Raw genomic sequence first — 13,427 nt, 5'->3', positions numbered from 1 at the left:
AATGCCAAATGCTCATGTGGCAAACTGAACATTGTGAATTAAAACGGCCAAAGCACCACAGCATAAGGGCCAACACTCTGAAGGCTCCCTTCGCTGTTGCTCATCACCGTTTTGAGGAGCCTCACTGAACCCACAGGGGCCTTACCCTTCCAAAGGTGCTGAAAACGGTGGAAAATAGGGCACGGACACATAATGAATTCATTTGTAAAGACTGATGCTAACAAATAGTTGAAAGGATTGCTATAAGAAAAAAAAAAACACTTTATTTTAAATGGCTGATTTGTGTATTTACAGCTGTTTTTAAGTCCCCAAGTGTGTATTTATGTATTTCACGAGATAAATGTTTTCATGGTTTTTATTGAAGCGATATTTGTCGTTAAAAATTCATTGGACTGATTTTGCCTTTTTGCAGTGCTAACTGCCCAGATGTCCGCTCTTTACGTCACTCTGGTCACGTGACTTAACGGACCTTTGCGTGCCTCTCTTTTCTCTCAACAGCATTTCACCGGACGGACTGCACCACGGTTTGCACCATCACCACTACTTTCAGAAATCCTTTCCCAGCGCGCGACTGGCCGCGGCAAGAAGCCGCCATCTCCTCTCCTCCGCCACAGTTTCTAAACCTGACAGACTTTTTAGAGCAATGACGCAAGGCCTGTCGGCGCGAGTGCTGGCGCTAAGGGTCACTCGAGCCAACAGGCTTGCGTTCGCTTCCCCCCACGGGGACTTTCTTGCATCACCCCTCACACGAGCACCTGCCGTCGGGACCTGAAACGCCTCACAAACCCAACGTGGGGCTTTGGCCTACCCAATACCCCCCCGCCTCGCTCCTCACGGGCATAACCCAGCCCGCTTCCCCGCCCAGCCTGGGAAGGCTCTGCCTGGGGCAGACGGACAGACCGGTGGGGCCTCAGGCGGACACTCGGGCGCCCAAGCCACGCCCCCTCGCCCCCGCGCCTGCGCACGCAGCCAATGCCGTGGCAGCCTCCCTCTTGATCCTCCCTCAGCCACGCCCCACTGAGGGCGAACAGCGTCTGCCCCGCCCCCTTGCCCAGGGGCCGGCGTCTGCGCCTGCGCTCTTCCTCGCCCTCACGCTGCTGTTTCCGCCGGCGCGAGGGGCGGGGAGAGCTGTCACCTTCTCCGCATCCCATTGGGCGCCGGCCAGGCCAGGGCGGGTGCGCGCGCATCCCCGTGCCCGCCCCCCCCCCCACCCCCCCGCTGCCCGGGGGTCCTTCCGACTTTGCCGGCGGCGGAGGGGTCGCCAGCCCCCCCGCTGCGGCTGCGCGGGGGGGGCTGCCCCGAGCCGGGAAGGAGCCGCGGCCGCGAAGGCAGCCCCTTCGGTCACCCCTTCGGTCACCCCTTCGGTGCGTTGGTGGCGGTTGGCTCTGCTCCCCTCACCCGCGCGGCTCCGGGGGGCCGCGCCCCGGGCTCGGGAGGGCGAGGGCCAGCCGGGCTGTCTGCCTGCTGGCCCTGCGCGCCCGGCGACCTACCGGCCCTAGCGCGGCGGGGCGGCCTCGCCGCGGCCGGCTGCGGGGTGGCGGTGCGGCCGCGGCGGGGCCGGGCGGCCCAGGGGCCTGTGCGAGCGCTCCCGGGGAGCGGTGGGTGCCGCGGGCCGGCTGCGCGTTTCTCGCCTGGCCTCGCGGGCCGCGCGGCAGCGGCGGGGGTTGCGGCGGCGGGCAGGCTGGCCGCGGCCTCGCTGGCCGCTCCGGTAGCAAGTGTCGCGGGAGGTGAAACACTGCGGAGGACGCCCGTCCGCTGCTGGCGTCTCCTTTCCGACTCGCAAGTAACTTTCCTCGTTAGGGGCGACGAGACCTGCCCGCCTCCTGGCGACGGAGCGGGGCGGGGGGCGGGCAGCGGCGGCTGCTTGCCGTGGCCTTCGTGCGGGGCTGCGGCGCGGCCGTTGCAGCGGCCCCGGCGGCAGCGCTGGCATCGGCGCTGTGTGAGCTCTCCGCACCGCCACGGGTTGCTCAGGTGCTGGGTTTGCAGGTTTGTTGCTTCGCGTTGCGGGCACGTGGCCGTAGGAGTTTTGAACAGATCTGCTCGAACAGAGCAGTTCTCTCTAGTTTCCACATCAGAGCGTGATGCTGAGGTTGGTGTGCGCATGCAGACCTGGTGATGCAGGAATCCTTCTTTCTTTGCTCTAAGTGCAATATTATGATACGTGTTCTTGCCCTTGGGGTTTGCTTCGTTTACTGTCAGCAGCACTCTGTGTGCATGAGTATTGTTTTGAGAAACTCACATGTTTTCTTTCCTTAATTCTCTTGTGTTTGAAGTTCAAACACAGCAAGATTTGTATATTCCTGAATTGTTTGTTTTGACTTTCATAAATTATAAAATTTAGGGTTGGTTTGTTTGTTTTTCCATAAGACCCTGTCCCGAATGAGCGGTTAGGTCACTTAAATACTCACTGCCACAGATATTTGTAAATAGTGATTCTAATAGAAATTTATAAAAGGGTGATTTAACAGAGTTTGATGGCAAGGTTCACTCTATTATTTATTAAATGAATGGAATATATGGAGAGAGAGAGAGAGAGGGGAAAAAAGGAGGGGTAAAGGAGGCCCTCCCATTGAGTCATGAGGTTCGGAATGGACCCCCTTGCTTTCTAAACTCCTTCTCAGAGAGGAGCCGAGGTGCTCTAGGAATTCTGCCCTGTTCCAGCATAAACCCTGGATTTAGTAGCTTAGAATATTTGCCTTTCATTTGCCTCTCATCTTCCTGTATTTCTTTAAAAGTTGTATGCAGAAGCTGAATTGACATGGATATCTAAATATTTTCCTGTCTTTGTTGACAATATAAGGTCATAAATCTATTGCTGTGTTCAGGCTCCTTATAAAAACACTATTTGTTTAAAAAAAAAAAAAAAGGTTACTACTTGTTTGAGTATTTAAATATGAGCATGTAGTTCTGAGTATGTAGTTACTAATTTCCCAGATGGGTCTAATACTCCATAATCTGCTTCTTCATGTGTATTGTTTAGCATGTGTACTTTATTTTCTAGTATTTGATGCACAAAATCTGTTCACTGCCCAGGTTCAGTCAAGGAGTTGGACGTGTATCTTGACTTAGCTTTGCAGTTAGTCAAAATCAGTAAGACTATGCATTAGTTTGCTGATTGGCCCCACTGACATGCACAATAGAATAAGTAAGGGCTCCTCTGCAAGCAATTTGTATATCCAGGTCCCAGGATGCACAGTTTCCTGGGAAAATGAAGTATTCAGTACTAGTAGGAAGGTCATTAGGGACTTCTAAGGACAGAACTTGATAGCTTAGGCTCTAAACCATATTTTATGTAATGGCAGCTTCAGACTAGCCCTGTGTCAAGTTTGCTCAAAGTTTCATCTCAATGTAGGCTTTGAAAGGAAGGAAGAATTTTGTGTGTGTATTTTTCCCACACCCACCCCCGAATCTCCTGTACCTCCTGCACTTTTCTTTGTGGAGTTTCTTTTGCCGTCTCCTTCCACCCCCGCCTTTGAGGGATTCCGTTGCTTCTCATTTTATATCTTGTCCCACAAGATTCTGAGTAACAGTTGTGAAATGTAGCATTCTTGTTTATCTCTGTCTGTAGCTGTTTGACAAAATGATAAGATGTATTACAAGGCAAATGCTTCATGTCCAGCTTTGTGTGATGGCACAGGGACAGGAGAGGCTCTGCAAAACTAAGTCTCTTTTGAACAGTTAGATTGGATATGTCTGTGTCCAAGCCTTTTGCAAGTTTAGCAGCTACTGCACAGTGAAATTTCAGTGTAGGCATTTGATTTTGTAATACTTATTGCTGACTAATTTATTTCATCTTGCAGAGACTGAAAATACTGGTGAGAAAACGACAAAATGAGTAGTCGTCGAAAACGTGCACCTCCATCAAAGATAGATGAGGAGAAGAAGAAGCAGCTCTGCTGGAATATGCATGAAGACCGCAGAAATGAGGTGATAACATTAGATGATGAAATGACTAATGAGGACCACGTTCCAGGTCCAAGCACTTCTTCTTCATCCTTCGTTGTTATAAATGATGATAGCACTGATGAAGATCTTGTTCAAAAAGAAGGCAGTGGTTCAAAATCTGTTAAGTTTTTGACAGATAACGATGAAGAAGACTCTTATTCCATCTTGACTCCTGTGTCAGTACAGCTAAATATTATAGTCTTGCCATACCGTGCGGATGGGTCCTGGAAAGCTTTGTTGGGAGAATTTGCTCTTCGTCTTCCTTCTGAGCAAATTCTAACTGACAAATTCCATGAAAGGAGCTTTACGTTGATGAGAGGAGACTCTGATGATAAGTTGCAGGTCTGTGTTCATGAAAGAAGTGAAGAAGAATACAGTAATGAAACAAAAGAATACCTGGGTGCTTATGAACAACGTATTTTGGTGGAAACAACTTTAGGTGGTGAAATATTGGAAGGCTTGAGATGGTTGCAAAAGAAAAAGATAATTGGACTTTATCAAAGACCTGGAGAGGCTCAAGCTTTAAAGGTATGGGTTCGTATATTTGTTTTGCATTTTTAAAGTTGTTCTTTTTTGTTTGAAATATAAAATAAAAACCTCTGAGCAACGAAGTCTGGCAGCTACCATATATTTTTATAATGTGATGAAAAGATATAGTTTCTACATGCTTATGTAAATGTTTTCAGTGTGTTTTTTCCTAAAAACTTCTTTTTACTGTTGCACCATTAGTAACGCATTACCCGAAGGAATCACAGAAGCTTTTAGCTGCAATGTACTGTATCCTCTATATGGTGATTTTAGTAGATTTGTTATATCTGTCTACATCTGCTAATTTTCAAAGCACTGTTATTATTTTCATGCTCTTCTGTTTATAATATTCTTGTCATTCTAACAGTTAATTAAATGATTAACTGTATAACCATTTCACAGGTTGGAATTTACCTTCTGGAAGCTGGGCTAAGTAAACCGGAGTTTCTCAGCGATGGAGGTGGAAGACCCAAAAAAGCTAATCAGCTGATTCAAAAACTCATGGAAAAGTTCTATAGTTTTTTAATTCCAGGTAATGTGATTCAATTGAATGTTGATGAATAATTTTTGTTAATAAAGTATGTCTATTTTTAGTAGTTTTAAATGTAAGAGAAAATAGTAAGTTATTCCTGCCATCTAGAGCAACTTTATTTTCAAGGTAATATTATTAGGTAATTCTCTCCATATTATTATCTGACCATTAATCATATGCTGATTAGTTTATGGTCAGATTACAGGTGATAATATTCCTTCTCTACAGATAAGGCACTGAGGCACATAGAAGTTTGAGTCCTTAACTTTTTGGGAGTAAATACAATTTTCACTGATTAGTGTGGGTTGTTTGACCAGCTCTACGCAGGAACTGTTTAAAAGAACCAGGAATTAAATTTGAAAAGCTTTTGTTCCTAGTTTGGTGCCTAACACACAACTGTGGCAACAGGATTTCTATTTGGTTTATATTGTAAAGTAGGTACAATGTAAACTACTGCAAAATGCACCTTTATGACAGTTTTAAGAATACACCACTGCAAATATACAAATATGGGCCTTATTGTCATTTTGGAATTGAAGATGTGTTTGCCAGATTATACTCAGTAGTCATACAGATTTTTAGGGTGACCAGTGACTGCTTTATGGTGTGATGGCTTAGGAAACTCTTAAAACAAAACAAAACCAAACCTTGGTCTCGTTCCTGAGTGTAGGAGGGATTTGAAATATTAGTTGAAGACTGACTCAATAACAGTGACCGTAATATACAGAGTTTCAGTGTTGTTGCAGAAGTGAGAAGTCTGGCACCCCCTGTACAATTTTACTTAGTTTCAAAAGGCAGAATTGTATAAAAAATTAAGCAACTTGCTAAAGAGAAGCTAAAAGGAAAAGTTAGCAGAATAAAATCTGTACATCCATGCCTGCTGCAAAGAACAAACGTGCAACTGTCAGAAAGAAGCTGAGATTACCAAGAGAAGGGCCAGTATAACTATGTGGGGAAGGGAAGATATTGCACGTAAGAAGTCATCCTTCAAAAACTGAAGTAATCTGACTGAAGCAAGTTTGTCAGTTTAGGTTTTAAAGCACGATAAAGCAGATCCAAAAAGAAGTCTGAAGAATAAATAGTTTAAGATGTAGAAATGAATAGTAATGCTTTTAAATGCATTAGAAGAAATACATTATCATGATTGCATTAGAAGCAGAATATCTGCCAGAGAATTCATAGGCTTGAGATGATGAAGGCATATGAAAGAGTGCTCAAGTAAAGTAATTCTGTAGCAGGAAGCACAATTTTCTGCATATCTTCTCATTATGGACAAAATGAACAGTGACCTATTTTGAGATCCAAAATAATTTTCTGCTGGAACTTGGGGCATTTGTCCTCAGTACACTAAAGGATAGATTTTTATGGACTACACGGTTGAGTGTAGCTTACAGGTGAAAAGGAAATATAGCTTCTGAAAGGGAAGACATCCCCCTCAAAGTTACTGGAGCAAGAATGTGGACCTGAGTGGTTGCGTTGTTATGCCTTAACTTATGTTTTCAGAAGCCATGCAACCAGCTCAGGTTCATAAAGGACCTGTGTTGCCAACTGGTAAATTTTCTGACCATTTTTCAGCATGTACATTTTGATGCGGCATAAAATAATGTAGTCTTGATTCTACGCCAATGAATAACATGTAAACGATTAAGTAAAATGGAGGGTGTGGAGAATAGAAATAAGCGGTTGTTAATGTGTATGAAGGTCACCAGTCAAGTCCTACAAAGGCATGTGCAGCTTTATATATTCCCAATGCTTTGGGAAATACAGTGACTGATGAGATGGTATCATCAACAAACTTTAAATGTATTATTCAGCATAATAAAGATGAACAACTGAAAGCTTGCAAGCAGACTAGGCAATGGAGATTTCATATAAATTCAATATAGATAAATATAAAGCGATGCAGAAAAAAAAATCCTCACTTCACATTAGAAAAAAACGATGGCCTCTTTGCTAACTGTTGCAACTAGGGTTGTTCAGTATGTAGGTGTATAGCTCAGTAAATGCACGAACTTAGTGTTCAGTGTCAGTCAAACACTGGATTGGATAAGTGCACTCTGCGCTGGGTTAAAACTGGCTGGACGGCCGAGCCCAGAGAGTGGTGGTGAATGGAGTCAAATCCAGTTGGTGGCTGGTCACAAGTGGTGTTCCCCAGGGCTCAGTATTGGGGCCGGTCCTGTTTAGTATCTTTATTGATGATCTGGATAAGGGGATTGAGTGCAGCCTCAGTAAGGTTGCAGGTGACACCAGGTTGGGTGGAAGTGTCTATCTGCTGGAGGGTAGGAAGGCCCTGCAGAGGGACCTGGACAGGCTGGATCGTTGGGCCGGGGCCAACTGCATGAGATTCAACAAGGCTCAGTGCCGGGTCCCGCACTTGGGTCACAACAACCCCATGCAACGCTACAGGCTGGGGGAGGAGCGGCTGGAGAGCTGCCTGGCAGAAAAGGACCTGGGGGTGTTGGTTGACAGCCACCTGAACATGAGCCAGCAGTGTGCTCAGGTGGCCAAGAGGGCCAATGGCATCCTGGCTTGTATCAGGAATAGTGTGGCCAGCAGGACCAGGGAGGTGATAGTGCCCCTGTACTGGGCACTGGTGAGGCCGCACCTCGAGTACTGTGTTCAGTTTTGGGCCCCTCACTACAAGAAGGACATTGAGGTGCTGGAGCGTGTCCAAAGAAGGGCAACAAAGTTGGAGAAGGGTCTGGAGCACAAGTCTTACAAGGAGCAGCTGAGGGAGCTGGGGTTGTTTAGTTTGGAGAAGAGGAGGCTGAGGGGAGACCTTATTGCTCTCTACAACTACCTGAGGGGAGGTTGTAGCGAGGTGGGGGTTGGTCTCTTCTCCCTAGTAACAAGTGATAGGACGAGAGGAAATGGCCTCAAGCTGCGCCAGGGGAGGTTTAGGTTGGATATTAGGAAAAACTTCTTCACTGAAAGGGTAGTCAGGCATTGGAACAGGCTGCCCAGGGAAGTGGTTGAGTCTCCATCCCTGGAGGTATTTAAAAGACGGGTAGACGTGGTGCTTGAGGACATGGTTTAGTGGTGGACTTGGCAGTGCTGGGTTAACAATTGGACTCAATGATCTTAAGGGTCTCTTCCAACCTTAACGATTCTATGATTCTAAACCAAATCAAAGGTAAAGAATTGTCCCGAAAGTATTAGAGAACAAAACAGGATCATTACACTATATAAGTCCATATTGTGCATTATGCTGTGTTCTAAATTCGGAAATAAAACATGTCACAGAAGTGGAAAAGATTTGGGAGGGAAGACCCCAGGTGGCTACACACTGTGAAACCAGTTACATTTTCTAACAGTTTTTAAGCATGTACTTTTTGATGTAGCATAAAATAATGTAGCCTTGATTGTATGCCGATGAATGCATTCCTCTTAAGAAGTGTAAATTGATTTCCGTTTCTAACAATTTAGTCTGTATTTGAATTTCACCTGTTTTTAAACAGAATTACTTGTAATTTTTGTAAAACTGCATGTAAGTATGTATTTTAACACTTATCAATATGCATGTAAAATGCACTCTACGCAACAACATTCCAAGACGTTCCACGCTTGTTCTCCCCATTTGTGAGCAAATTCTTTTGTTGATGGAGTTGCACACAAGGATTTACACAAATAAGGGACATGACCTCTCTATCCCTACATTTAATTTTATATATTTGTTTTCCTCAATGTATTCATCCCATTAATGTCCTTCTAGTTGGTTTTAAGACTGTGGCAGGAATTCTATCTCAAGTTATGGCAAGCATAGGATAGATGCATTAATGAATCTGCAAAAGAGTGACAAAATATTTAATATGCAGAAGCTTCATGAGTTTTGAACATTAATTGTGGAGTTAACCACTTTTTTGAGAAATTTGTTTGCAGAGATTTCTTTTGTTTGCTTTAATAAATAGCTGGTTTTATAATAGCTCATATCCTGTATTTGCTGTATGATATTACATGTTGCTTTGTGTTGCTTCACTGAACACACAGGCCTAGATCACTTACAGATCCAGCTAGCTGCTTTCTTAATATGAAAAACACCATAGTCTTTATAATTAAAATAATTTAAAAAAAAAGACTAAAATGTCTGTTTAATTGCTGTTTGTCCTAGTGGATGGTAAATGTTTCAGAGTTTTTCCCATAGTGTCATGGAACTATAGTATGACACACAATAGCATGGCGATAGCATATACCATATACCGTTTGCCTTCAATTTTCTTAAGAAGAATAAATTCTTTGTACAAAGAAGAGTTTTTTTGGTCTTTGTATGGCATTTTTTAATACCAAATGTGAAGCAACAAGTTTTCCATTAATCTAGAATAAAGGGGGAAAAGATTACATTTTCATTGATGTAGATACTCTTATACAGCAATCTGGAAACTGCCCAACAGATAAAACGGAAAGATCCTATTCCAGATGCAATAGCAGAACTTTAGTTCAGTCATTGAAGGAATTAAGTAGAATACTGGATTATGAAACATATCATAGAAACTGAATTTTTTAATAGTACAATGCCATCTGTTTCTCAAAGGTAAAAGATACTAAGATGAAAGCTATGTAATTGAATTACATTTTGAAATGGTTGAAAGCATAATTAAATATTCACTGTTTACCTCTCTCTCAGTTACTTATTAAAATTCCTTAGCATCCTATTAAAAATCCCTGTGGTACATAGAACCATTTAATCAGGAAAAAAAAAATCTTTGAGAGAATGAACAAAACAAGAAAGGTATGGACAAAGCATATCCAATTGTATGAAAAAACACTTTATATTGTAGTCTTTGCTACCCTGTAAAATTCTGGATAGACTTAGTTTATATAGAAGTCAATTTATTATGCTCTGAAGTGTGAGATTTGAAAACTGTTATTTTAGCAAGTATGATGGTAGGTGTCATTATAGATCAACTTCATTGATCAGAGTTATACTTTGCAATCACTCTAATTTTTCTGTTCTTTCCATGAAGTGAGTGATGTGTGTGAGAGGATCCCTTGGAATGGTTTCGGTAGTATATAAAGCTGTGTGCTCTGCTTGGTGCTTTTCCTTTGCCTGGAACATTAATAACTCCACATGTGCACTTTGGTTGCTGCCTTTACATTACGAGTCTTTGTATATATAGTTTTAGGATTAGGGGAGGGCACTGGTGGCTGCCATACCTGGGCACACCATTTCCTGCTGTTTGTTTGGGGAACGATTCTTCACCTTCACCGTTTATTTGACTGAAAGAAAGCTTTTACTTTCTGTGAAAGAGAGTCCTAATAGACCTAAAACACTGTTAAAACTTGTCCTCTGTCTTTTGTTCCCTCAGCTTATGTCAGTTTCTCAAAATGCTGACCCTTGAATTTTTCATGGATTTTTGTTCTACTGTGCTTAGGTTCTGTGTATGCCCATATATCCAAATTATGTGAAAAATATATATAAGTACAAGGCCTTCTTTCCTGGAGGGCAGAAAAGAAGGGTAGGTCTTCTGTCCCAGAAGGTACATACTTCTCTTGAGGTGGGGTTTTAATTTCTAAAGTATGCCTTGTCTGAATTTTTGCAGTGATGCAAGTGGTGAGAATTTCTTGTTGTCCTACTGCTACAATTTTCTTATCGAGATGGGCAATTTAAAATTAACATGAAATCTCACTGAAGAGAACCTCATGGGTTTTTTTTTAATATGTTATTTTATCAAGAAAGGCTTTATTTCATGAAAAATATACAAATCCTTGACAACCCACTGTGTTTTTCCCCTTTCTGTAAGATCATTGACCCATGTTAATATTTGAATCTGAAATACAAGTTATTTGTGGTTCTGTATCAGTTGGAAATGTTTAGTGGAAGGTCTTTATCAAACAAATAAGGTCTGGTCATTCTATCCCTAAATTCTAAAGGAAGAGCTTTGCTGATTATGTGTACCTCTGTGATCGCCATAGCGTCTTAAGATTAACTTTCAGGAAAGTAGTGCTCATTGTTTCCTACTGCTGCTAGCCGAGTCAGGTGCAGTCATGACATATGTTTAAGTGATGTTTTGCTTTGCTTCATTTCATATGTTAACTAAATATGTTGCAGCAAAATGTACTGAAATATTGACCGAAGTTGATTGATAATGTGTGTCTTGAATTATTTGGTGTATGCAGATGAGCTGGAGGAAGATGAGGAAGAATCTGACATGGAACTAGAGCGACAAAATATTGAAGAGCTTTATGACTTTGTAAGGCACACCCATCAGCAGGATATCCAGTTACTGAGAGAGGATGTGCAGCATCCTGCGTTAATTCCTATTCTGAGGCCATACCAAAGTGAGGCTGTGAACTGGATGCTTCACCGAGAGAACCTCACAAGCACTCCAAGCAGTGGCAAGTATATGGGTCTGGAAAACTTGCGTAATTGAGGAAAGTGGCATTGTATTGTCACCAGTAATCTTTTCTTGCTGTTTGATTAGAAGCTTTGTTAATTATTTCATTACTATTTTTATAAAAGCTGTTGTTTGGGTAGTACGCTAAATGGTGACCTAAACTTTGCTGAACAGCAGCTGATGTATCTTGCTGGTTGCGAAGCACTGTGGAGGTAGACGTTTGCTTTTTGTCTCCAAATGTCACGATAAGGCCGAGCAATTCTAAGCAGCGTGCTGCTTATAGAGAAGCCTCACAACAGTAACATGAACTCTTTCTCCATAGAAAATGCACTGCACTTCTTATGGCGGGAGGTCATCACTCTGGATGGAGTAGAAATCTACTATAATCCATTTACTGGCTGGTATGTTTTTATAGTTATGGCTTTCTGAGAAAACCTCAAGATTGTACTTTGTGAAAACCTTATTGGCAGCTTTTACCTGGAGGATATAAGATTATCCATAACTGTCATTTTTCAGTTAGCAACTAAAGAATTAGAACAGTGATCTCTTTAATTTGGAAAAAAGACAAACTGGAGTATATAATGCGCAGGTAAATCTGTAAATCTCAAGTCGAAGACATAATTCTTAAAGCTTTTTTTTTTTTATTTCAGTGCAAATTTCTGGTTTTAAGATTAACTTTTTTTTAAATTAGAGCATTGGAGGCTTCGACCTTCTGGTCCAATGTTTTTAAAATCTAAAGGAAGGAGGCAGTATAATGCTTTTTATTAATACTGGATATTGCATTATTAATTCTGCTTCACTTTTCTCATTAATTTGGTTAGAATAGAACCTTTTGATTGCTAGTTTGCTTTTTATTATTTCCCTATATAACTTTCAGATCTTTAACATATGTGAATATAAATATATTTCAATGTCTTGGAGACTAATGTTATGATATGCTAAGGTTAGCAAGGCAAAGTCTGTCAGGAGAGGAAAAAAAATCCAAAAGCTTCTGGCATACATATTCGTCTTGGTCAGGTTTGTACGCCCAAAAAGCTTGCTAGCTTTTGTCAATCTCAGCTTATCTAATAAAAGATATTGCCTCACCTTACAAACTTTGCCTTTCTGAAGCTATGCTGTTTGTGTCCCTGAACACGTGCTTCCCTATCACACCATTCTATAGTTACTGACTTTCATTTGGGAATGTACTTGAATTTTAGTATTATCCGTGAATATCCGATTGCTGGACCCCAGTGGCCTGGAGGTATTTTGGCAGATGAGATGGGTCTTGGAAAAACAGTAGAAGTGTTGGCTCTTATTCTGACTCATACCCGACCAGACATTAAACAAGATGATCTGACATTACCTGAGGTAAGAAAACCAGGGTAAGATTTAGTACAAAGAAAATACTTTTCAGAATTAATGGAAATGCACTTATCTTGAGTTTATTGCTTTCTGTTTTATAGAAGTCCATATTTAAAGCTGGATTAAAGTACAGTGAAAATTTTTGCTTTGTAGTATGTGATACTTGGTGGCATAAATAGTGGAATGTTTTGCATGAGTAGCAATCAAGAGTTTGCCATTGTTGAAGGGTGTTAGCAGGCAACTGCGCTGTTAATAGGCTGTTGGTAGTTTACACATACTCTAGGAGTGTATAAATATGTAACTTAGTCTACTATGTTGGAAATCATTCTCCCCTTCACTTCATTGTATTGATGAGTATCAAACATTGATTAGACATACATGCTGTGCTAAAATAGGGACGATTTAAACTCAGTGAATAAAGATTTCTGCTCCCTCTCTATTTCGTGTAATCAATGGGTTTATTTAGCAACAGTTTTCCATCTTTTCACTTTCCTCATCATGCATCTTGTGAAAACTTAGCTCATTCACTAAAACCAAAAATTCTCTTGGAAGCAAGAGAACCTTTATCCTTAAGCAAACTCTTACTTATGTGGGTTCTGTCCTTTTGAATTCATGGTAGCCAGTTTCATTGTACATCTATTCATAATGATCTCCTGCCTGCTTGTAATTTTATCAGTTAAAAAGACTCAATTCTCAAAGAGAGAGTAAGATTCTTCTTAAATGTATCAGAGGGTCAACACTGAGGA

At 41.9% G+C, this 13,427-nt stretch overlaps 1 protein-coding gene across 5 annotated transcripts in view; it reads left to right on the top strand.

Annotated features, from left to right (window-relative positions):
• Positions 1–1,222: 1,222 nt before the first annotated feature.
• The window catches only part of SHPRH (SNF2 histone linker PHD RING helicase), a 57,869-nt gene continuing 45,664 nt past the window's right edge, over positions 1,223–13,427 (top strand). For 3 of the 5 annotated variants that reach the window (XR_014227613.1, XM_082306400.1, XM_082306397.1), the window contains exons 1-6: positions 1,223–1,364; positions 3,801–4,473; positions 4,876–5,005; positions 11,120–11,338; positions 11,660–11,738; positions 12,537–12,687. Coding sequence is in view for 4 of the 5 variants with exons in the window: in XM_082306400.1 (XP_082162526.1) it covers positions 3,832–4,473; positions 4,876–5,005; positions 11,120–11,338; positions 11,660–11,738; positions 12,537–12,687 (1,221 nt within the window). In the remaining variant the exon portion in view is untranslated. Of the gene's footprint in view, positions 1,365–1,716; positions 1,987–3,800; positions 4,474–4,875; positions 5,006–11,119; positions 11,339–11,659; positions 11,739–12,536; positions 12,688–13,427 lie in introns of those variants that run through there. The other 2 variants (XM_082306398.1, XM_082306399.1) reach the window with 2 other exon arrangements.

The sequence above is a fragment of the Platalea leucorodia genome (assembly GCF_965183815.1).
Source record: "Platalea leucorodia genome assembly, chromosome: 3".
NCBI classification, from domain to species: Eukaryota; Metazoa; Chordata; class Aves; order Pelecaniformes; family Threskiornithidae; genus Platalea; species Platalea leucorodia.
This window is presented reverse-complemented; position numbering and strand designations above follow the sequence as displayed.